Here is a 23,578-nt window from a genome sequence, read left to right as displayed (position 1 = left end):
CAGTTACCTTTGGCTATACAGAATTATTTGGGTGCAAATTAAAAATAATACCTTGGTTGCATTACACAGATTCACCTCCAAAGGCACGGGATTTGTCATTTTCCAACCAAACAGATTTCACAAAAACTAAAGTGAGTACTGATGATCGTTAATACTTTCCTATAGTGGATTCAATTTTCTATGAAAATATTAAAACTGACTTGCCATGGTTATTTTCTTTGTTTACTGTGTCTGTGAACCTGCTGACCTCATTGAGAACATGAAAGGTACCGAGTTTTACAGTAATGAAATAAACCCTGCTTGCATTTAATAAGGAGAAAGAAAATCACATTGTGCATTGATCAGCTGGGTCTCGTCAAAACCTGCTGCCAGGCAGAACTGAACAGAGAAGTGTGTTTATGTCTAAACCGTGACCGGAAGGAAAAAGGCTAAAACAAAGAGAAGCAGATTATTTCCTTATTGGTTTTATTTTGAGTCACAAACAAGCTGAGCACGTGCAGCCAGAAGAGTCACACAAATGTTTGCAATAAATTGTCCAGTTTAGGATTACTGCGGGTGATTAATGTTTCATTAGATGCTACATCATTTATATATTTCTTTGTGTCACCATCATATATATATATATATATATATTTCAATCCCTTTATTGTGCCCCTTGGGTTGCAGTGGACTTCCAGTGTCTGACGCCCAGGGAGCAGTGTGAGGTTTAAGGGTCTTGCTCAGGAACCCTGACTGCTCTAACCACATGCCCTAAAGGTAGACGAAGTTTCTTTCTCATGGACTCCAAAGATCTACCTCCCATTCTACTGTTACAAATTCTAGAAACCACCATTTGGAGCAGTTAGAAGGCATGCAGATGATAGTTTGAAGACCAGATGCAAATTGTTAGGATTTCGACAAACACATAATAGTCTGAAGTCTCTGGGATTAGTCTGAACTCTCTGGGATTAGAGTTAACCAAAGTATCTATATTCAGTTTGTGGCAGAGACCTTTTGTTTGCATGTTCTTCCTTTGGATAGTTTTCCAGATTCCTCTCACCATTTTAAATCCTACATGTTAGGTACATCTATCCTTCTGAACTGTAGTTACTGGATTTTTGTGCGCATGCTTGGTTATATGTTTTGTTTCTGAGTTGAATAGGCAGAGTACACTCTGTCACATATCTTTCTGTAACACTAAAGAAAAGGAACAACAAAGCCTCCCACATTAAGATTTAGGGAGTTACAGAGCATGGATGGACAACAGACATTCTTAACCGAAAGTTTACATAAGCCTGTAGTAGCCACAATGCTGAAACTCATTCTGAATGCATTTCCTCATAAGTTGCAATGTGTCACATCTTTTAACTAATTTCATATTAATTAGTACAATGGTGAAACAAAGTTCAGCTCCACTGAAGCTTCAATTAGATGTCATAGGTAAAACATCCCAGTCTAGCTGGTGCTTGTTAATGGTTCCTTTGTATAAAATCTTCTGGGTTCATAGACAGTGACAGTGACCTGTAAGGGCAAAAAGCTTTGTTAACCCCTGCCTCATTCCTGTCACATTCTTCATAGAACCAGCGGCACCGGCTTACCTGCCATTTGCCCTCATGTCCAGCTGCCTTGTTAGCTACTTATGGACATCTTCCCAACACCTAATGGCAAAAGGTTCTTCCTAATCTCTGGGGGTCAGAACAAGTTTACTGGAGCGTATTTCTGACCAGTTAGAAGGACTTTAGGTGTAACTACCTTAAATATTTTTAGAGAGAATTTTAGTCAATGATTTGAAGACATTCTTTATGATGAGAAAAAACTCAAAGGAATCATTAATAACAATACTTAAACAAATTCCCTTTGCAGCAAAAAGGCTGACCTTTTTGCTGCTATATTTGGATATTTATCATCATGTTTAGTTTAATTTAGCCTAGTTGCACAGTAGAAATACAGTAAATTTATCAGTAATTTACAGGAAAAGAAAATGACAGCAATGCTGGAGAGGGTAAAACAAATCTGTTGTGATTACATAACAATTCCAACACAGACTGAACTATAGCCAGCTTGACACCTGAGGCACAGATGAAAACTTAGTCCTCAACTGATTTCACTCACTTTGTAAAATATATCTGTAACACTGGCAGGTAAACAAACCCTTAGCATGAAGCCAGCAAAAAAGGTTGGGAACTCAAACAGTGTTGTGTTTATGCTTTATTTCCAGCTGTAAACAAAAATCCTTCACAGAAATTGAAAAAGCATGTTTATAAAAAAGAACTTAAAAAAAATATTTTTTTTTCTATTCTAGCAGGACATACATTATACTTAAAGTTTCACCCCTCCATCTGTGCACCAATATCTTACTTTTAGAAAAAGACTGACAGCTTTTCTTGACATTTTCTAAGATGAATTAAATAAGACACAGAAAGCGCAGTAACACATGCAGACTTTGGCTTTAAAATACGTTTGAAGAAGTTGTTTTAAGAATGTTTGTTTGTTACAAGATTCTCACAGAGGCTTCAAGCAGGAATACATTTGGATCCACATTGAGGTTTATTGACATTCAAATCTGGGGTAACATTTTTCTTTAAAAAAAACTAATTACAGTGGGTTTTTTCCCCAACGACTTAAAAAATGTCATTTTCTTCTTTATGTTAAGGTCCAGTGATCATCTGCAACATGTGTCTTAGTTCATATTTTCTGAAGTTTAAATGCTTTTTCTAATTCACAGTCTGATCATTATATTGTGTCCATCTGGTCAAACGTATAACAATATCAAGTCTCTTGTTTCAGCTTCGTAATGCCCTCAAAGGGAATCTGTCCTTCTCCTTGCAAAAACCGCAGACATGCTTTTCACAATGCCCTTAAACCTCAGAGGCTTCTTTGTAGTGAGCTTGGCATCCTTCATCCTGTCCACAAGGCCATTAAAGACAGAACAAACGCTGTGGTAGTTCTCTGCAGCCGATGCTTCATAGAAGAGGCAGTTTGCGTTAATGGCCAGCATACTGCCCTCCTCGCTCAGCACTGTCCGTCTGTGGTGCAGGTCCCTTTTGTTGCCCACTATTGCTATAGGGACCTTATTCCCAGATAGACAATCTTTGGTGGACTTGATCCTTTGAACCAGCCTGCTGATGGCGTTGAAGCTGGCTCTGTCACAGATGCTGTACACCAGGACGAAGCCATCTGCCCACTGGACCTTTTTATGGAGAGGCGAGGTTTCCACAGACAAATCCTGCAAAAAATAACATAGGGACTTTTGTGACATTTCAATTGTTTTCTTTTATTGTAATTTATCTTTTTTTTTAACAGTGTCCTGTCTGGCAATGTGGCAATAAGAATAATTATGATGCCCAAAAAGAGCCCAACAGATTTTGCTTTCACAAGTGGAGCAGTACGGCTATCGGCATAGTGTTCCGCTTGATTTATGCATATAAATAGCTTTATTATAATTCATGCAGAGAGTATTACAGGTTATATGGACACTGCAATGTCAATAGAACAGGAAAGAAAAACAGGAAAATGAGAAAAGATGAAAGAAAGAGGAGATAAAAGGGAGACAATGATAAAACAGTAGTACAAAACAGTGCAGTTTAATCTCAATGTCCAGTAAGGATTAATCACTCTAAATACTTCAATTTCAAAGTGTGATGATACAAAGCACTCCAGATCCAGTAATAATGTAAAACCTTTTTTCATCTTTCTCAGTCTTTATCCTGTTAAGTCAGGCAGGCCAGTAATTTCTCTTATGCCAGGCTAAAAAAACTGGAAGATTGACTTTGTGTGGCAGCATGTTAATACATTTATACAGTTTCTCAGTACCTCAGAGTAAGGTGAGTCCCAAATATTCAGAGTAACCTCCCTCCCATCAACTATAGAACTCTGACTGTAGATGGATTCTGAAAAACAAAGAAACAAAGAAACATTGAACCTCTGGGATAACTGATTAAATCGGCATCAAGTTTAAGCAGGCGAAGTGGAAACTTACCGATGTCTCCATATTCACCAATGAATCTCCGAGTCAGAAGACGCACAGTCATTGCTGGAGAGACATCACAATTGTATTAACCTCCACTCAAAAGCAACACCAGAAGCCTGCGTTTTCATTAGAAAAAACATGTTTTTACCTGATTTCCCGACGCTCTCTGTCCCCATGACAACTATATTTGCTTCCATTTTCAGTGAGAAACTTGTTGGGAGTCCATGTGAGGATGAGGAGCAGGTCTACTGCTGTGTCCCTACAGCCGTCAGAAGGCAGCTGTTATATGAGGAACAGGTGGGCGGAGCTTTCATGTTAAAAAACAAAAACAACGTTAGAATCACTTCCATGAATTAATGATTTCTGAGTCACATGTTCAGGGACAGCAGGGGGGAAGAAACCAAATCAGGTCCAACTAATGCTCCCATTTTGCAGAGCAGATTTTCTTTCTTTCTTTCTTTCTTTCTTTCTTTCTTTCTTTCTTGTTCTCTCTCTTTTGTCTTAAGCATTAAGATTACATAGTTTGAAAAACTATGTAATCTATACTATGTAAAACTATTTGAGTAAAAAAACATCAGTTTTATTTAAAACTGTTATTCCTACTAAGGCATTTTGGCTGGAAATAAATCAAATATTGAGTCTGTTTACTTTTGTTATGCTTTGTTGTTATTTTTGTATCTAAAAAAGCAAGGCTAATTTTCTATTAGAAGTAAATCTATGAATCTATCAACTTAATCCAAAAAAAAAATAATAACTGCCATACAGTAACCTTACAGTTGGAAATGTTTCTTTATATTGATATTTAGCTTTAAAAGGGTTCGATTGCCATATGGTTGGACAGATTTTTCCTTTCATTATTGAAAAAGGTCAACTTTATTGTTCACTGTATTAAAAAAACTTGAACTATAATTATTTGAATATGAAGTATTCATAATTCTTTGTTTTTTTTAATCATGTGTCTCACCTGTTATCTATAAGGGCATTTTGCAACACCATCACACTCCTATTTTCATCTGCTTAAAATTGATTCTGCTAAAAATAACTTCAGTTATTTTTGTCTTTACCAGGTACAACAGGAGTTTTGGGGAAAAAAAAAAAAAAAACATTAAGAATCACATCAGGTTCTGGAATGTGTAATGAAGCTGTTGGGAGCTGGAGTAGTACCATCTTTCTCCAGCAGAGTCCGCCGTGGATCCTCCTGAGCAGAGCCTCCTGCACAGCTGCTGCTCATTACCATCATCAGAGGATCCACTATATAAGCTGTCTTCAGACAGCTTGCCTCAATGTCGCAGTGTTGATCCAGTTGGAAACCTGTGTCTCGTCTGTGAAGCTCTGGAAGAGCTAACCTGCCGAGCCGACCCTCAGAGCCAAACCTGAAGAACCATAGAGAACTTCCATGCAGCTCAGGACTAAGAGCTGGAAAACCCAAAGCCAAGGTCTGTTAATTTCTAAACGTGAGACGCTGAAGCAGCAAGCGGACTCTGCTGAGCAACTCCTCTCCAGATCCAACAGTGACTCTCCCAAAGCTAACCTCAAGAACCCAGTGAACCAGTTTCCCAGGCCTGAACCCGAACCTGTCGTAATCTCAGTGCTTGTCTAAATAAACTCTGTTAAAACCTTTACTCCTGTTTCCGCCTCAGTGGTGTTCTGCATAATTGGGTCCCCCTTGAGAGCCCATCATGACAGAAGCTAAAATAAAAAAAGAAATGTTTTAACCATAAAGATTTTAGTACCACAGTAGCAGCATATTGCAATCCCTTTGCAATCGTTTCTTAATCTACTATAAAGTTTAAAAATGAGGTGGAAGGAGAGAGAAGGAATCCCCTCTGTGCCCCATTGTTATATACTGTAAGACAAAATAGAGGTAAATTTAGACCTAAAAAAATTTTATTGTTTTTTTTTTTGGCTTTGATTTATTTTCAATGTTTTTCTTTAATTAAGTTCACATTTAAAGAAATTGATTTTAACCACTGGACTCCATGCGCCACACACACATAAAAGTTTGTATCTCTATCTTGTCAGAACTTTAAATTGACTTACAATCATTTTAGTTTCTGCATTAATGCCACACCCTGACATTGACCCTAACCATTCCTAGTATATTTCTAACCTTACCCTAAGTTAATTCACACCATACCTCTAAACTGTCACCCGCACATTGAAAATGGGGGTCCACCACATTTGGTCCTCAAACGGTTAGTAAATTTACCAAAGAAATCATTCTAAATATGTAACTTACACAAAAACATATATACACACAGACAAATCAATACAGTGTTCAGAATCCAAAAATGAGGCTGCGGTAGTTAGAGTTTTAACTGAAGGAGGACACAACCATAATTTTAAAGAATACCAAACAATTCTGCAATTCTTAGATTTTTTTTTTTTTCTTCAAGATCAATTCAATTACATACTGTTTTCTGTTTTCATTATGTAATGGTATGATAAAAGTATCCGCTGTTCTTCATTAGTATCAATCTGCAAGACAGGGTCTACCTTGAATAACCCCAGGGCTTGGAAGTCTCTAAAACAGCTAGATTCAATGATTTCCACAAGTGGATCATTACTTCTAGCAATAAAATGTGTTTGCCTAAACCTCAGGGAAATAAAGGCAGAGTTTAAAATATTTATATTACACTGAAGTTTAGTTATCTTACACACTGAAAGTAAAATGCCTATATTATTTTTCATTTTCTAGCATTTGAAAATTATTCTATTCAGTAAATGTCCTAAATCAAAGCTCTTTATTTACACTGAGTGGATTTATAAAGTTATACCCAGGAATACCACAAGAGGGAAGTACAGTTTAATAAATTGTAAACCCTTTTTAGACGTTTCCTCTGGTGAACGACAGCGATAATAAAGATTCTGGGCATTGATTGGCTGGACAATAACAGACCCTCAGATAATTGGCTGGGAGAAACTACACACCCCGCCCCCCTGTGTGTTTGGGAGAGATCTATGTTTGGCTACCTTTGTGAGGACCATATTTTTGGTTTTTACTTCTGAGGTGAAGAACTTCATGAAAAACAAGGACCGCTCTCTGTTTTTGCTCTAGTTTTATACACAGTTTATTTCAGGGTAAAACAATATGACAGCAAAATTTAAGGTTTTGCTCAAGTAAAGGATAAACCTTTGCTGAATCAGTAAGAGTTTTCAAAACAAAAAAATATATTAACAATGTTCCATTAACCTTCTCCTTTGGGCAAAGAAATTCCTCTACATAAAGTAGAAATTAAAATTATATAGTAAATACAAAGTTTAAGATTAAATTAGGATGTAGAGTTGAGGTTATTTGGGTTTTCTATGGTTAAAGTCCCTGGGGAAGAGAGAGTGTTGTTTCCGGTAGCACCGGAAACACACTGTGTTAGTGAGTCCATATGTATTTATTTTATCCAGATTAAAATACTCCTCCTGCTCTCTGCAATTTCCTGCTTCAATCTGTTTTCTCCTGTAACCTGGTTTCTGATAAATGTATTAAGGAACCTTTTGCTGTATTGAAAATACATGTTAATAAACAAATCTTTAGATTCCATTTTCGTCGCATTTCATTTCCTTTTTGGTTGGAATAGTAAATGCAGCTTACAGAGAGCTTTCATATAAATATTTCCAATATTACATACTAATAACCGCCTTTATTCGTCACTGAAAAACCCATTAGTTAGTAGTTATTCAAATTGTTTTTTGCGGTTTATTACCCTGAAAACACATAGCATTCCATTGGCACACTATAATGAGTATTTAGTTATTTTTGAGGAAATCCTCACATATCGATATCCAGTCTTTATTTTATGTCTAGAAAAAAATTATTTCATTAAGCAAATCACTCATGTTTCACGCATGATTTTCAAAAATTGGTGTATTGTAATAAAGGAAAAAGAAAAAAAAAATGGACTGTTATCTGAAATTACTGTAGTGAGATTATTTTTTGTCTAATATTGGGATAGCGCATTTTAACCAACACAAGTGCTTCAAATAGCATGTACATTTTCCAGATTTAGCTACAAGGACTAGTTTAATCCAATGGCAATTTGATGGTAAGGAAAAAGAGAATAAAAACACATGAATACAGATATGGAACAAGTCATTGCATTTACCAGAAATAATTCATATTGAAGCAGATTAACAAATATAAAAAACAACAATCTGCTCAAAAGAACTGATCTATAACAAACAATGGGTTAAAAAGTCTTTTAATTGAAAAGGTTATTTTGATTTACATCATGATTTTGATTATTAAAATCCCACAAAAAATTTATTCACAAAAAATGTTCAGCGATTAAATATTTCTCATTTCTAAAGGTACCAGGAACATGATACAAAAACAGAAAATAGCCAACTGACCAAAATAGTTTTTTAATTTAACAGTATAAAGTCTTTTCAAAAGCTCTCTGTAAACACCAGTTTTTGATGTAGAACTGATAGTTTATGAAGTAAGGATTACTTTAACACATTCTGCTGTGAGAGGTTAGAGAGGTTCCTTGCATGTACAGCCTGTTTTACTTTATCACACAGCGTCTTGAATATTTCATGATGTGGGTTTTGACTCGGCTAGGAGCCTGCTACTGTATGTTTTAACTCTATGGCAGACATTATAGGATTTCCCAGTGGATCATTGTCATGTTAAAAGATCCAATTCTGTTTCAACTTGATTTCATTTCTTTTAGTTGATCTGACATTTTTCCTAATTTAGTGTTTGCTGCAGCAAACCATCCCTAAAGCCTAACAATGCCTACTCTGTGATTCACAGCCGATGGAGGTTCTTATCTTGAGCTGCATATTCCTGTTTTTCAAACATGTTCTCTGTTAACAGTTTTGGTATTTGATTTTTAGTGTTATCTTTCAAAAGAACCTTTTTCCTGAAGTCCTGCTCTTTGTCTACGACGTTATCTAAACATCAGTCTGCCTCAGTGAATTTAAGAAGTAAGATTGGCTCCCTAAAGAAATTCCATTACAATTAAACCTTTAAAGAACAATGTACTTTCAAATCAACAATGGTAGGAATGATGCATGTTCTAAGCTGACTTTTTTTTTTTTTTACTTTTTTTTGTTGCTGGCAATCTGCTTCCATGGTTGAACTTGTTTAGACAGACATACCTGAGCATGCTTGAAGCTGTTTTGGGTGTCTTCCACTTGAAGATTAGTGTCCACATTGAGGATTTTAAATTCCTTTCACCTTTTCAGATCACTTACCAGACTAGAAAGCTGCTTCAATCTTCTTTCTTATGGCCTTAGGTAGCTCTTCACATTCTATTGTGATGTTCATTATTACTTTAATAGTAAAGAAAACACATGGCGATATTTATACATTTTAGTCGAGTAGACCTTCCAGTGTTTGAGTAACTATGCTTTACTAATGTTTCATTCTGATTTAATTTTATATGCCTTTGTTGAATTTAACATTCTTAAGTGGGGGTCATCAGAGGTTGCATTTTTTTTTCTCCACTTTTCAAGAAGCTTTTATTCAAACTTTATTTTTTTATGTTGCTTGAACATCTAACTATCAAAAGTGAAATTAAATATCCATATGTTCTTGTAATGAAGAGGTCTTCATTACTGGGACTATTTTTATGCATATAGCTTCTTATGTAAATGGCTTGTAGAACTGTAAAGGGGCCTTTGCACTTTATCAAAAATCAGCTTGCTTAGCACTAGGACACTATTTAGCACTACACTTTAAGCATAGATTTGCACATAAAGAACAGTTTGCACACAAGGTTTTGAAATATTTATTGAATATTTATTGTGTATTTTAAAAGTTAGCATGTAGCCTTTTGTTCCAGGCTCTCCACAGCTGCTCTCCATTAGTAATTGGGGTGGTTGTCTGTGGAAAAGAGAATTGATGTTTAGAGCAAGCAAGGGTTCCTGTTTAGAAACTTCAGCAAATGTCAGTGTAGAGTTTGTTAGAAGTGAGTGCAAAAGAAGTGTTGTGGTGCTGAGAAAGTGACTTACCTGTCTTTTCTGTGTCCTCTCCAGGGTGTTTGGACGAACGCTTCCCGGGGGTACCATTTATAGGTTCTGGGAGAGACCATGGAAAATATAGGGGGAGTTGTGCATAGTTTGTGGGATTTCTATAGTATTTAGGTGTAAGTTAAATCAGAAAATGTTTATAAAAAAATAACCTTAAGTGTGTGTTTGTAGATATTTGATTTAAATGTGTGTTTGTAGATGGAAGTGAGGAGTTAATTTTCATGTAAATGGTTTAGTCCATCAGCTGTGTCTATTTAAGCCAGAGATTGTGTGTTTGATGGAGTCTGAATGCTGTGGAGCCAAATAAACCTGCTGATGCCTCAACTTCACTCTGCCTAAGAGGTTCATTTTCTCACTGAAAATCCAGCCGAGAGGTCACCTGCTTACAGTTCTATTTTATTTTTTTTTTTTTGCAGTTTTATGGCTGTACAGGATGCACACATAAAGAAGCAAAGATAACAATTAGGCTACTTACAGTTTTTTACAATCCAATCCAACTTTCTTTCAGTTTTGAGTAAGTAGTTCCAGTTATCTACACCAGCACTGGCTATGATCAATGCTGATTTTCACACGGTTATCAAATACACAATATGTCTGGTGGTCAGCAACCATGCTTTGGGAAAATTCAGACAGGTGTACTTACTGTTACAACATTTTCTGTTGATAACAGAAAAGGTAAATCATATTTTACCACCCCCTGTTTTGTTTAGCCTTTAATTGTTTTCTTGATCTGATGCAACTTTAACAAACAAGAATGGTCTTTTTATTGACTGCATACTGAACGGAGTTACATTTGACTCAATGTTTTTCAGATATTCTGAATGGAAAAAAAAAACTTTTATTTTCCTTATTTCTGTAACAGGATCCTGTCATTTGTGTCGTTTTTCCTATAAAATTATATTTTTATCATTAGAAATAGGTCATTTTACATACTTAAAGCCTTTAGTCTACAGAGGGAAGAGTTGAACCAGTATATTCTGATATATTGGTGTCTCAGGTAATCATGGGTAGAAAACATTTAAATAGATTATTTTAGGAACACAATGTCATATGCCAAATTTAGAAAAAAAAAATCACCTTTAATCTGAGTATATTTAATAAAAACAGAAGTTACCCCTGTGTTTTAAATTATCAAACCACACACAGTTCTTACAAAATAATCAAACTTAACAGCACTTACTCGTTTATGATGATTTGAGTATTTAGGAGTACTTGGCTCATCATTCAAAATGTTCTTTTCCTTAGTATAGAAATATGAAATGACAAAAAGAGTTTTTTCTTCTAGTCACAATACCAGGAACTGGACAATAGTGTAACGATCTTGGTTCTGTTGGTTTTCTCTAAGTTTTCAGTTTCACGTTTATCCATGTTTTTCTTTGTTTTCTAGCTTTATTAGTGTGTTCTGGATTTATTTAAGTTTCTTAGGATTTTTCTTTGCTTGTCCTCCGTTTCCCCCTTTTGTTTTCTTTTCCTTTGGCTTCCTCATCAGCTCTACTCACACCTGCTCCTTATCTGCTCGTTAGTCCTGCCTTTGTTCAGTCAGCCATAAAAACACTCCCTCTGCACTCCCTCAGTGCTGGTTCCTCGTCTTACTTCATTTTACCCTGGCTGCTTGCGATTGTTTTTCTCTGACGTCTCCATTGTTCTGGTTTGTTTCATTTTTAAGTTGGATTTTTGGATACCTGTTTTTGCTACCTGTGTTATCCCATTAAATCAGCAACTCACCTCAGCCTCCCTGCCTCTGCTTTTGGGTCCTCACACAAACCTCCAACACAACTTTGACAAATAGAAAATGTTTTTCAAGTTAGGCCAAGATTGCTTGTTAGAAAAAGAGCTGCATAAAAGTATTATTTGCAGGAAGGTATTAAATTATTAAGTTGGACAGGACTCGGGTCAATGACATTTAGGTTGTTAAGGAGTTATGATTCAAAGCTCACTTTTAAGAGCACGTAACGGGTTTCATGATATTGTAAAAAGAACCAATTTATTCTTGGTTCCTTTAGACATCTTTAGCAGGGGTGATAGGAATAATTTCATCCTTTAAGTGTAAAACTCAACCAAGCAACTAAACTGAAGTGCCTTTAGAGACCACTGTGTGAAAGCATGATTTCCTCTTTATGAGTGTTTCAGTATTCATGGTCTTCTGCCATAAGATAAAAATGGCTATTTTAGGTTACTGCTAAACACCTTGGTAAAACTCCTTTACTTTATGAAGCTGGCGGAGGAGAGCTGCTGCAGAATTCCTTGGAAGAGGCATGGGTATTATACCATTTTTTTTATTTTATTTTTATCCAAAGCTGTTTCACAGGAAGCTGGTTAGCCGGTGTGTGCTTATGCAAATAAATCTTCTTACAGACTTACACTTAGTTAAGGCATGTGAGAATTTGCCTGCCCCCTCTTTCCACGGTGGTGATAAGAAAAGAAATGGAATATTATCCTCTCAGTGAACAGCACCGGATGCTATTCCTTATTTAAATGAACTCATGATTTGCAGTTTCATTTCATCAGGGAAGCTTCAAAGAGGCAAGAGTATAAGAATGAGCTGAGGTGACTCTGAGTCCATTTGAAATGTGAAAAAATGCTGATTTTGAAAATATTGTCTAAAAAAACCCAACCATGATACAGGATGAAGGTTGCTGCAGAAAATAGGTTTCATTGGACGGAATACATTTTTTGGGTTTGTGAGATGTGTTGCTTTTTTTTCCCACCTCTTTATGGTCATGACCCTGTTTGCTTTTCAGTCATGCAGGAGACCGATGACAGATTTCCAATATAAACTCTAACTTTTTAAAACTTCCCAGGAATGTAGAGTTTTGTATAATTAAGAAGCAGAAAACCCAGCAGATGTTATCTATACTTTTGGTCCTGTAGTAACATTAAATATACACTATGTGGAGGCAAAAAGCAAGTGTTTATTTGGATCTTTAATATTAAGGAAAAAAATAAATCATAGCACTTCATATCTTATCCTATAAATATGTTATATAACTCATTAAAGATATATTATATATCAATATAATCATTAGTTACTAAATATGTATGAATTTAAATAATGTGTCACTGAGATACTAAGAAAGATTAATGATCTATCACAGTAAAAAATACTTTTGTGTCCGTAGAATAGATTAGAAATAGCAATAAAAGACAAATAGTATTTATGTCACTTTATATTGACACGTAATGTGATATTACAACCACAAACATTAGTGTCATTTCTTGGCCTCTACGTGTATCACTTCCCCTAAATTCACACTTCAGGTTTTCACAGGTTTCTAATTGGAAATCTCTCAACCAGCTTGCAAGTTTGTCTTTAACCTAATGGCTCAGTTTAAATCACAGTGGCTGAGACATGACCTTAAACAGACTTTATGAATGAAGGTTTCCTGGGTTTTAATTAAAACTGATCACTTGTAGTTCTGTTTGTATGTCCAGGATTTTTGTCCTATTGGAAGGTGAATCTTTAGTGCAGTCTCATATTTTGCAGCTTGTCAAAGGTTTTCTTCAAGGATTGTTTGTTTTAAGCCCATCATGGTTATATCCAAAGAAATGCACCTTAACATCATAATGTGGGGACGCATTTTTGGCATCACATTGGATTATTCATTAAGACCAAATGTGTAATTATTGAAATGCCAGCTACAAGGAGTGATCTATCAGTTCCATCTGATCAGAAAAGCAACATGCCTTATGACACACTGTAAGTGGGACTTATTATAGCTTCCATTTATAATTAGTTAGTCTTTTTTTTTATTCTAAATCAAAGTGAATCAGTTGGAGTGATCTTTATTTTAATGTCATAACTGAAATGGACAACAGAAACGGATCCCTCTGGAATCACAAGAATATTTCATTTCTTTCACTGTTAGAAAAGTGTTGTTTTTTCTTGAGTGCTTTTGCCATTTGCTTCCGACTGATGACATTGAAGGCATCCATCATTAGGAGCCACTTACACACTGATGCTCTCATTAGACAGCTGTGATGGAAGACTGGAGAGGAGGCAAGAGTGAGCCATTAGTATGTCATTTCCTAGAGAGGAAGGAAACTTTCAGCCTGGAGCTGTCAAAATTACAGGTTGAGAGTGAAGATACCAGATCAGCCTCAGTTCACAGACAGAAGCTATTCATCCTCTGGCCCTCCGGAGTTGGCAGGAAAAGACTACAAAGTGGGCAGGAAAACACAGACTTGGTGTTTAACACCCATTTACAATTTCCTCAATTAAAAATAATTTTTAGTTGCTTATTAAAAGCGTATAGTAGGAGTAGCTGCTGTAAATCTATTATGTCTTTTGTCTCAGACATCATGATGTAAAATTCCATCAGTCCCAGCTTCCTGTCCTAAAACATCAACATTTTTTAGTCTATTATATGTCGAGATGGGGTTAATAGTGAGTTTTACTTGATTTGAAAATGTACATACCAGAAAAGTCCTGTTTAAATATTTTATGCTGTAAAAAACGTTAAGTGGTTCGTAATGGACCTTGAAAGGTTGTCAGAGTTTTACGTAACATCTCTTCCATCATTGCTATGCTTCCTCCCATCTTGTGTCAGGGAATGTGCTCAGATAAAAGTACTCAACAAAAGCTTCTTTATGTCCTATTCTACATTTTTTATATATATATTACCAAAGTGGTTTCCATTATTTCAAGCCAGCTTCTGACAGAAACAACCAAAAAAAAAAAACTTGGTACAGCACCTTGCAAAAGTTTTTACGATGGCTAAATTTTTTTTGTTGAAGGACACACTGTCCCAGTTAGTGATATAATTAAAATATGTACTCATCAGAGTTAAAGGGTCATAAATTATGCACCAAGCATCTCAAATTTCTATTGTTTTTCTTCTAACAGAAATCTATTTTTTTAGTTTCTGAAACTAAAATTGGAAGATAAAGTTAAAGAATATTGCGTTTTTTTAAATAAAATACAGTCGAATATTATAAGAAAAATTAAGTAGTAGGAATTCTTTTTACAGGCCTGTTATGAGGTGAAATAACTGCCATTATATGAAGTATATACACTGAAAAGAAATAAATAATATAACCTTTTTGGCATTTACTGTATCATAAATAATTACTTTAACACATTTTTTTCATGTTAGCAGGGTAGGACATAAAACAATTGTGTTAAAGTAACTAGATATGACTAAGTAAATACCAAAAAGTAGTTGCATTATTTTTTTCAGCGTAGCTGTCTGCATTTCTAAATAGATATCAATAAAGATGTTTAATTTTAAGATTTGAATTTTTTCCTTGTGGTCAACTCATAGATAAATGTAACATCAGGTGTGAGAACGGAAGTTTTGAAGTAACGAGAATACAATTTAAAGAGTTTGTAATAAATCTGAAAGCTTTTTTCCAAACATTTTTAGAAGATAAAAAAAAAAACATTGATCAGACATTATGTCTTTGCTAAGATGTTTTTTTTTTTTTCAACATATGCAGAGAATAATGATCGACAGATGATCTTCTCATTTAAATGATCTTGGCAAAAATCTTTCAATCTTGTATTTTTTTCAAAGATGTAACTTTTTAACTTGTATTCATAACTTCTAAACTGGTATTCTCACAGATAGACTGATGTCAAATGTATGCATGTATTAGTTGACAAAAAGAAATAAATAAAAATCTTTAGTGTGTTCATGTTATCAGACTTGCATTTTAAAATTCCGACGCCTATGCATGTTTTTTCTGAGTTATTCTACCCCACAACCCTTTCAGTTTCCGATTATTCCTCTGAGCTCTAACACAACTGGCTCACTGCTTCTAAGCTTTTAACACGAGGCCATCCCCCTGTGGGCCGATCACCCACAGGGCGAACCATGAGCTACTGGTGCTAAGCGGATCAGGCAGCAGTAAAAGGTAGAGCCCTCAGCTCCATGATCCCAGACATCCTTTCTACTCTCTTCCTGCAGATTTATTAAAGGATTCCAAAAATTAAAATTGTCTTTTGAAGAATCTCTATTCAGCGTAGAAACTGGCTGCTAACTAACCAGTCTAAAAACAACAGATCTTAGATATGGTCAAATGGAGCCTGGATGCCTCAGAAGAACAATAATAAATCTTATATTTAGTACCTTATCCCTTCCGTGGTGTGTCCCCTTGGGCAGAAAGCCATTATTCCCATATTTAGCAAAAATCACCAACATTCTAAGGGGGTTGCAGGTAGTTAACTGAAACTAGTATTAAAAAAAAAAAAAAAAAAAAACTTTATTCCTCCTAAATGTTAATGCTGTTTATTCAAATTCATGTTAAAGGATATTGGAAGAATTTCACAAAACACTAATAGTGTCATGTTGGGGTCTAATCGTCTAACCCACATGCAGAAACACTCAGCAGACAGGGGAAAAGTTAGGTTTATTGACAATATATTCAGAGAAATGTGAACGTCGTCTTGGTTCGTCAGGCTGGTCACAGGAGGGAAGCAACTAGGGGAGGCAAGAAACTTGCTGCTTAACGACGGCTTGGATTTATACCTGCTCCGAGGGTATTCAAATCAGCAGGGGGGGGACCTGAGGATCCAGAGGCTGGTTGGCAGGCTGAGGGCGGAGACGGAGGCTGAGGTGGAGGGCAGACAGGCAGGTTCCAGGCAGCGAGAGTTTTCTCCAGGAATTGACTGGTTAACAGGTTTGTCAGGTTCTGAGAGACAGAAGAACACAGAGTCAGAGGGTTCACAAAAAATCAGGAAAAAACAGATCAGATTAGGCTGGCTCAGGTTTGCTGCTACCATTACTGGCAAACACTCTGGCAGGGAAGTGTCAGCCTCCTCCTCCTTAAGAAGGCCTCTAGATGAGCAGATGGGAAACAGGTGTGTAGAAGTCAGCTCATGCCCTCAGGAGGAAGATCTCAGGCGCCCTCTGGTGGAGAAAGGTAGACAAGCCTCCAGATCCCAACAAATAGATTTAAAATTTTAAATTACACATCTTTCAAAGTCAAGGTACTCTGATGATAACATGTGTCAATGGATTGTGTTTTAAAAGTTAATCTATTGGTTTTCCTCTGGTTGTTCTTAATTTACTCTTGCAACGTACATGATTTTATAATGCTAACTGATCATATCAATGTAAACAATAGTCTACTATTGCAACAGATGGTTCTACTAAAAAGTGTTAGAGATGGAAACCCTTTCAAATAACTGCATAAAAACCAAGATGCATATAGGTATTGATTGGAGCAAGCATTTTATGAAAAGCCTTACATAATAAATATTCAGGGATGTTTTTTTTTACTTTTTAATAAATCACAGCACAGCCTTAAACACAGAAGTTTCTATCACAATAAACCCCAGACCAACTTATTAAATAGTCAATATCAAGTAGATATATTGGTTAAAATAGTACTTTTACTGGGTTATTATAGGTTCATTTTAGACATCTCTAATGTCGCTGAATCAAAATCTTCCTCCAAATTCCAGTAAAGACATTCACAGAAAACAATTTTTTGGTTTCTAAATATCTATTCAATGAGCCATTCAGAGCTGCAGGAGGTAGAAATAGCCCCAGTCTGCAGGAGTGTGAAAAGAAAAAAAAAATTCTTCATGTATATTTCCTTTAAATTTTAAATCCTACTATATATCGCATGCACCAGAAATAAAATCAAAACTTTTTGGCACCTGTTGTTGGGTTTTCTAATCACTGCCAATCTAAAATTATATAGTGCCTATCAAAAAGCAATCACACAGCCTCAATTGTTTCACATTTTGGCCTATTCTTACCTCAGTCTTTCATGTAATTTTATAAAGGTGGTTATGTGGTGCACAAACACAAAATACTCAACATTATTGGAAGAAACTGGTTCTTCTTCCATATTTACTTTATATAAATATGAACAGAGTTGCAGGGATACATCTACCAACAGATAAAATCAAGTTTTTTTTTTTTTGTTTTTTTTTTAATCAAGTACATCTGTGTGGAATCTAATCTCAGGATAAATACAGCTGATCTGTGAAGAGCTTATGTGTGTCAAGAACTATTTAGAGAACAAAAAGCATCATGATAATCAATGAATAAACCAGGCAGCTTAGGGAGAAATTTGTAGAGAACCTGACAAAAAAAATGTTAAGTCAGTTATATCCAAGGCTTTTATTCTTTCTCATAAAGTAGGTCTGTTCATAGATTATCCCAAAATAGGAAGATTATCACACAGCTGCAAATCTAAAGCCAAGGATGTCAACCTAAATTGAAACACTTTATCGTCAAAAGAAGCAATTTAGAAACACGTGTTAAGTCTGGAGAAAGATTAGGCAGACGATGGTTAAAATAGTGAAGGAATCATCTCACTTTGATGTTTTCTTTCACCAGGGCCAGTTGATGAGAGGATCGGTTGAGGTAAATTCAGAACAATGCTAAAAGAAAAACCTGTTGCATAAGGCAAAATCCTTTAGCCTAGGGTGGGGGTATAAATTGCAGCAAGACAATAAGCCACAACATCCAACCAGAACTATGATGGAATGACTAACAAAACTATGACCAAGTGTTATTTTGGTCTGATCAAAGTAGCTCTTCATCTAATCTACCGGAGCTTGAGCTACCTTGTTTAAAATAATGGGTGGAAAAATACAATTTGTCTTTACCGCTCTAAACTATGTCAGCAGTTTTATCAAGACATAATATGTTTGGTTAAAATTAAAGTACAGGTTGCTCATTAACTGTACTGGTGCAATATGAAAAATAAATGTTTGTGTAAAAACTAGGCAAACTTACATGAGAAACGTAGCTGTACATCCACAAAATATAGGCTACTTTGTTTCATAAAGCGCAAAAAGAGACAGGCATTTTTGTTTTTTAAAGCCCCTAAGGGGTTCAAACAATAGGTCCCCCCATTTCAACAAATGGGTTTTTTTTAGACTAGAAGAGTTCTGCCTTTTAAGACAGGAAAGTATAGCAGTTAAAGTTGCTGCTTGAGAAAATACTTAACCATAGAGATAAAAATAGCCCTGTGATTCAAATTATAAATTGTATTTGGAATAAAAATGAGAGAACTAGGGGTGGTAAAAAAAAGACATCCTCCAAAGACAGATATTTACATAGGAATGTGGCATATAATTAATTGACATATTACTGATCTTGCTGGATTTTGTTCTGCTTTACTTCCATAAATTGCAGGATCTTCTTTTCTTTATCTTTGCCAGAAGATTTAAACTTTAAAAGCCTTGCCCTCATAATTTGCAAGTTAATTTATTTATAAAGAAAATATAAACGCTGCTTAAACAAATTTAAATGAAATTAAAAGTAAAATAAGTAGCCAACCTTATCCCTGTCTGTAACCTACTAACAAGGTAAGGAAAGCATCAGATGAGCTACCTGAGAAACTAACGTTACGTTTCCCCTCTTTAAAATGAAACAAACATGGTTACTCATCCTGCTGATCAGCTCTCTTCACTGCCATTGAAGGCTCCAACGTGTTTTCTTTTCAGGTGCTGCGTCATAACAGTGGTGCTTCCGTGCCATGTTCATTTGTTTTTACAAAAGTTGCATGTTACGACTTTTTTCACTTTACAAAGCGCAGGCTATTTTAATTATTGTGATCAATTTGCGCCGTCAATCCCGGCGCATGCGCGCTTCATTTGCAGTCTGGACGCTGAGGGTAAACTCCTCACTAAAATCCTGCGGCTCTGACTGCCGCGCTGGGAGGGATTCCTGTGGGAGAGGGAGAAATGGGTTGGGATGGGGGAGGCGCCCCACGGCAGGCAAAAGCCGCCAGTGACACCGTAAAAAGTCGCCAGATTTGTCGCTAGTCGCTTTTTTGAAAAATAGTCGCTGGAGGGGTCTGAAAAGTCGCTGAGTTGGCAACACTGCAACTGCGGCGCTGACTCGCTCCGCCATATTTTTTTTTCTTCCCCCGGATGACGGCGGCGGCGGATGACGCATTAATCGCGCGACACAACTAATCGATGATTAAATTCGTTGCCAACGCTTTTAAAAGTCGATTTTTATAGATTTTATCGATTCGTTGTTGCAGCCCTAAAAATAGGTGCATCTTTCTCTACACAGCAGTTATGAATACATACAGCTTAGCTGTAGCTGTTTCAGGGAGTTTTTATGGTCTGATCCTTTTATCTGACAATTTTGTCCTAATCTGAGGGGAGTCGATTGACTCTCCCAGGAAGGTTCAGTCACCGGGCAATTCATCTTTCATTTGCATGAATGGGAAGTATGCAAAATCAAATGGAGACTGGGGCAACAATGCTAAACAAATTCAGCATGTTTCTATGTCTGTAATCAGAATCCTGGCACTGTGTTGTATTTTCAAATTAGAAGAAGGATGTTTGCATGGATACATAGGAACAAAGAGACAAAACATTACTGCATGACAATAATTTTCGGTATACTGTGTTTTGCAAAATAATCTTCACAGTCACACAAAGTTAGCCTAACTCTTTGTCTCCAGTGAGACCCTTAGATGTGGTGCCCAATTAGTCAGCTCCTCAGTGTGAATTCTCAGCCCACCACTTTGCCAAATGCTGACAATCCAAATGTCACCAATATAAATGCATCCCTCTGCACAACCAGCTATGAAATATTCTGACTGAAAAGAAAGAGGCCTATAATATTCTACAATCTCTGCTGCTTTGTGCTCAAAGGGCATACATGTAATATATAATCCTGCTTTCTGTATATTATAAGTGGCTGTCAAATGGCACTGCATGGATGACTCCACCCATCTTAAATATGGTTTTGCTTCTATCCTCAAGTCTTTAGTTATCAAGCTTGCTTCTTTGTGAGTTCCCAGTCTAAGTCGCACTGAAGAAAGAAGGCTTTAATTACAAGAATTACTGCCTTGTGTAAAACAGGTCTCGCAAAAAGGTCGAAAAATTCTTTCCTACCAGAACTATTTTACTCTTAATCCCCAGACCCCTCAGCTCAGAAAATGCAGATAAAATGTTACCAGATGTTCATGAATCAAGGGGCTTGAAGTACCTATACACATCTAACTTACACACCCTGATCTAATTTAGAAATGTTTAGGGACTCAATTATCTGCTAATCCTTTATTTCAACCTGGAGAGAAAAGCTGCAATTAAAAAAGTGTTATTCAATTTATTTATGCAGGTAACATATTCTTTAAAATGTTTTTTTCTAGGGAGAACAAGCTGATTGCAAGGACTTATTGACTCTCTGCAATCCCTCACCTCGAGGATACATGTAGCAACAGTGGAGAGGAAAACTCCCGTTTAATAGGAAGAAACCCTCTGCAGAACCAGGCTCAGTGTGAGCGGCCTTCTGCTGAGGCCGACTGGGGTTCAAGGAGACAGACAATTTGGTAAAATAATAAATAAATATATACCTGTCTGAGGCCAACTACCCTTAAAATTTTTCCTTCTAATGCCGTCCGTCCTTCATCCTTACTAATCTTTTATACTTCCTGATTTACAATGGTCACTTTTTCTGCTCTTTGTTTCTCTAATTTTCCTCAGTCTATCGATGCTTCAGACCCTTCCATCCCCTATAACACGTGATGATTTTGGTGCTAATGACCGGCTTAATTGTTCATTCCCTTCACCTGCCTAGCTCAGCCCAGTTTCTCATTACCGTTCATCTGATCCACCTGCTTCTGCTTCTGTTCAACCAGCCCTCTAACCAGTCATCAGTTCAAGATTACTTTCAAGCCTTTGGTGAGAGTTCTCTAACATACCTCATTGTGTTCTGATTGCCTCATCCTGGCCTGTTGTGTCTTCGGAGCCTTCCCATTCCTGTTTAAATCTGTTTGCCCGACTTGTCTTCAGACTCCTGCTGGATTTTGCCTGTGGACTGAACCTAGATCTGCTTCCTGACCTCAACCTGGATTTCCCTTCAATACCACTTTGAATCTCTGATCTTGTGGTTCTGAATCCTGAGCATGTCCTCGAGACTAGCTTTGACTTCACCCTCTGTTTCATCCTGCCTTTCTTCATCTGCTTGGATCTGATCTCCTTTCAGTTACGCAGTCTTCAGGGCTTCAGCGGTTTGAACTCTCTGTGCAGCTACCGCTGCGTCTTGTCACCTGACAGGCTGGAATCAATCTTATTCTGTGGGCACAGGCTGAACTATAAAACCAGGGTTAGTGACTTACAAGTTCATAATCTTCTTACGTCAGATTATCGTGGTCACTAACCTGTGTTTCCTTTCTGCAGAGGTTCCTGCCTTAGACGTTCTAGCCACTGCTACTGCAGATCCATTTTATACTAAACACTTTTTTAAGTAATCCCACTGTCTGTCTTGTCTTCAATACTGGGTCCTCTGTTCTATACCCTTACACCATGTACCATGAGAATAATTCTATTCTTGAGAAGGCCTAATTCTTAAACTGACATTGTACAAGACAATTTTTCTCTTTTTATTCATCCATCCAACTATTTTCTGACACGCTTAATCCCAAGTGGGGTTGCAAGGGGTGCTGGTGGGAGAGGCAAGAGGCGGGGTACACCCTGGACAGGTCGCTTGTCCATCACAGGGCAACACAGAGACAAAAAAACACACACCCTAAGGAGAATTTTTAGAAAACCCAATTAATTTAACACGCATGTTTTTGGACTGTGGGAGGAAACCATAGTACCTGGAGAAAACCGAGGCATGCTAAGGTAATCGAACCCAGAACCCTCTTGCTGCAAGGCAGCAGTGCTACCCACTGCACCACTGAGCAGCCCATCTTTTTATTCAATGTATGAAAATATCTGTTTTTTTATTATCTGGAAAAAATAGAATGTTTTGGTTTTTAGTCCAATAAAACTTTTTTTTAATCAACAAATATTCATACAATGCAAAGACATGTGTTAATAAGGTTACATAATTTGTTTTCCTACAGCTCTGGAAAAATACAAACCTAGAACAATTCCACCGATAATCTCTTTAGCAAGTCTGACATGCATAATGTTTAGTAACCATCTTTGCTTTTCCGGAAACTGTACAACACTACAATTCAGGAGACATTATGGAAAATAAATTAGACTAAAACTACCAAAAACCAGTAGTGTTTTTATTAATATTAATATCCTTTTTTTGGGGGGGTGGTATTGATGTTGCCCTTATGTTTTTCCACAGAAGTTTTTTTTTTGTTTTTTTCTATTCAGAGGGTGCCCCCCAAGGACAAATGTTAGGTCTTGTCATTGTTTCCCTTCAAACTTCTTGAAACTCTAAATTGCCCTGTGTATTCTTTTAACCATCCTCAGCTGGCAGGTTGAAATTCTTCCTCCCTAAGCCTTTGTTTGAATGCAGAAAAACTGGTTTTGCTGGTTTGTAGTGTTTGTACTTTCCCATAACGCAACTTTGGCTGTGATACAAAAAGATATGAGATCCTTCCTGCCTACAGCCATGATCATCTACAAGAACTTGTTGGAAAAAAAAAACACTATAACTGTGTTTCCATTGGAAATACAGTGTTGTTCCATGGAAATGTATGTGTATTTGAATGGAATTTAACTGAATGTTTTTCCGATTTGAAGAACTTATGATTTTCCCTTGAAAAAGCGTAACTGGAAGATTATTTCAACTAAATTTAAAGGAACAGCATGCTATTTATAACAATCAAGCACAGTGTCAGAGGAAAACATACCCATGCTTTATGTTCCCAAGAGGAAACTGGATCTCACTGTTGTACACATGCTACTGTATGCTTCAAACCCTCTCCCAAGCAGTGCAGATAATATTATTCTATTTTGAAACAGAACTTTGCCCTCTCTTTTCATACTGG

At 36.5% G+C, this 23,578-nt stretch overlaps 1 protein-coding gene and 1 long non-coding RNA gene across 2 annotated transcripts; both read right to left on the bottom strand.

Annotated features, from left to right (window-relative positions):
* Nucleotides 1–2,503: 2,503 nt before the first annotated feature.
* si:dkeyp-59c12.1 lies at nucleotides 2,504–4,207 on the bottom strand. The gene is made up of 4 exons (XM_038268901.1): nucleotides 4,098–4,207; nucleotides 3,959–4,012; nucleotides 3,793–3,869; nucleotides 2,504–3,205 (listed from the first exon to the last, which is right to left on the bottom strand). The coding sequence occupies exons 1-4, from the start codon at nucleotides 4,144–4,146 to the stop codon at nucleotides 2,780–2,782; spliced, it is 606 nt and encodes a 201-aa protein (XP_038124829.1). The 5' UTR covers nucleotides 4,147–4,207; the 3' UTR covers nucleotides 2,504–2,779.
* A 5,477-nt stretch (nucleotides 4,208–9,684) lies between these two features.
* Nucleotides 9,685–9,936, bottom strand: LOC119772390. The gene is made up of 2 exons (XR_005279252.1): nucleotides 9,902–9,936; nucleotides 9,685–9,773 (listed from the first exon to the last, which is right to left on the bottom strand). It is a non-coding gene; the product is annotated as an uncharacterized LOC119772390 (long non-coding RNA).
* Between the last annotated feature and the right edge of the window lie 13,642 nt (nucleotides 9,937–23,578).

The sequence above is a fragment of the Cyprinodon tularosa genome, unplaced genomic scaffold (genome assembly GCF_016077235.1).
Source record: "Cyprinodon tularosa strain WSP-4 unplaced genomic scaffold, ASM1607723v1 ctg71, whole genome shotgun sequence".
In the NCBI taxonomy this organism is placed as follows: domain Eukaryota; kingdom Metazoa; phylum Chordata; class Actinopteri; order Cyprinodontiformes; family Cyprinodontidae; genus Cyprinodon; species Cyprinodon tularosa.
This window is presented reverse-complemented; position numbering and strand designations above follow the sequence as displayed.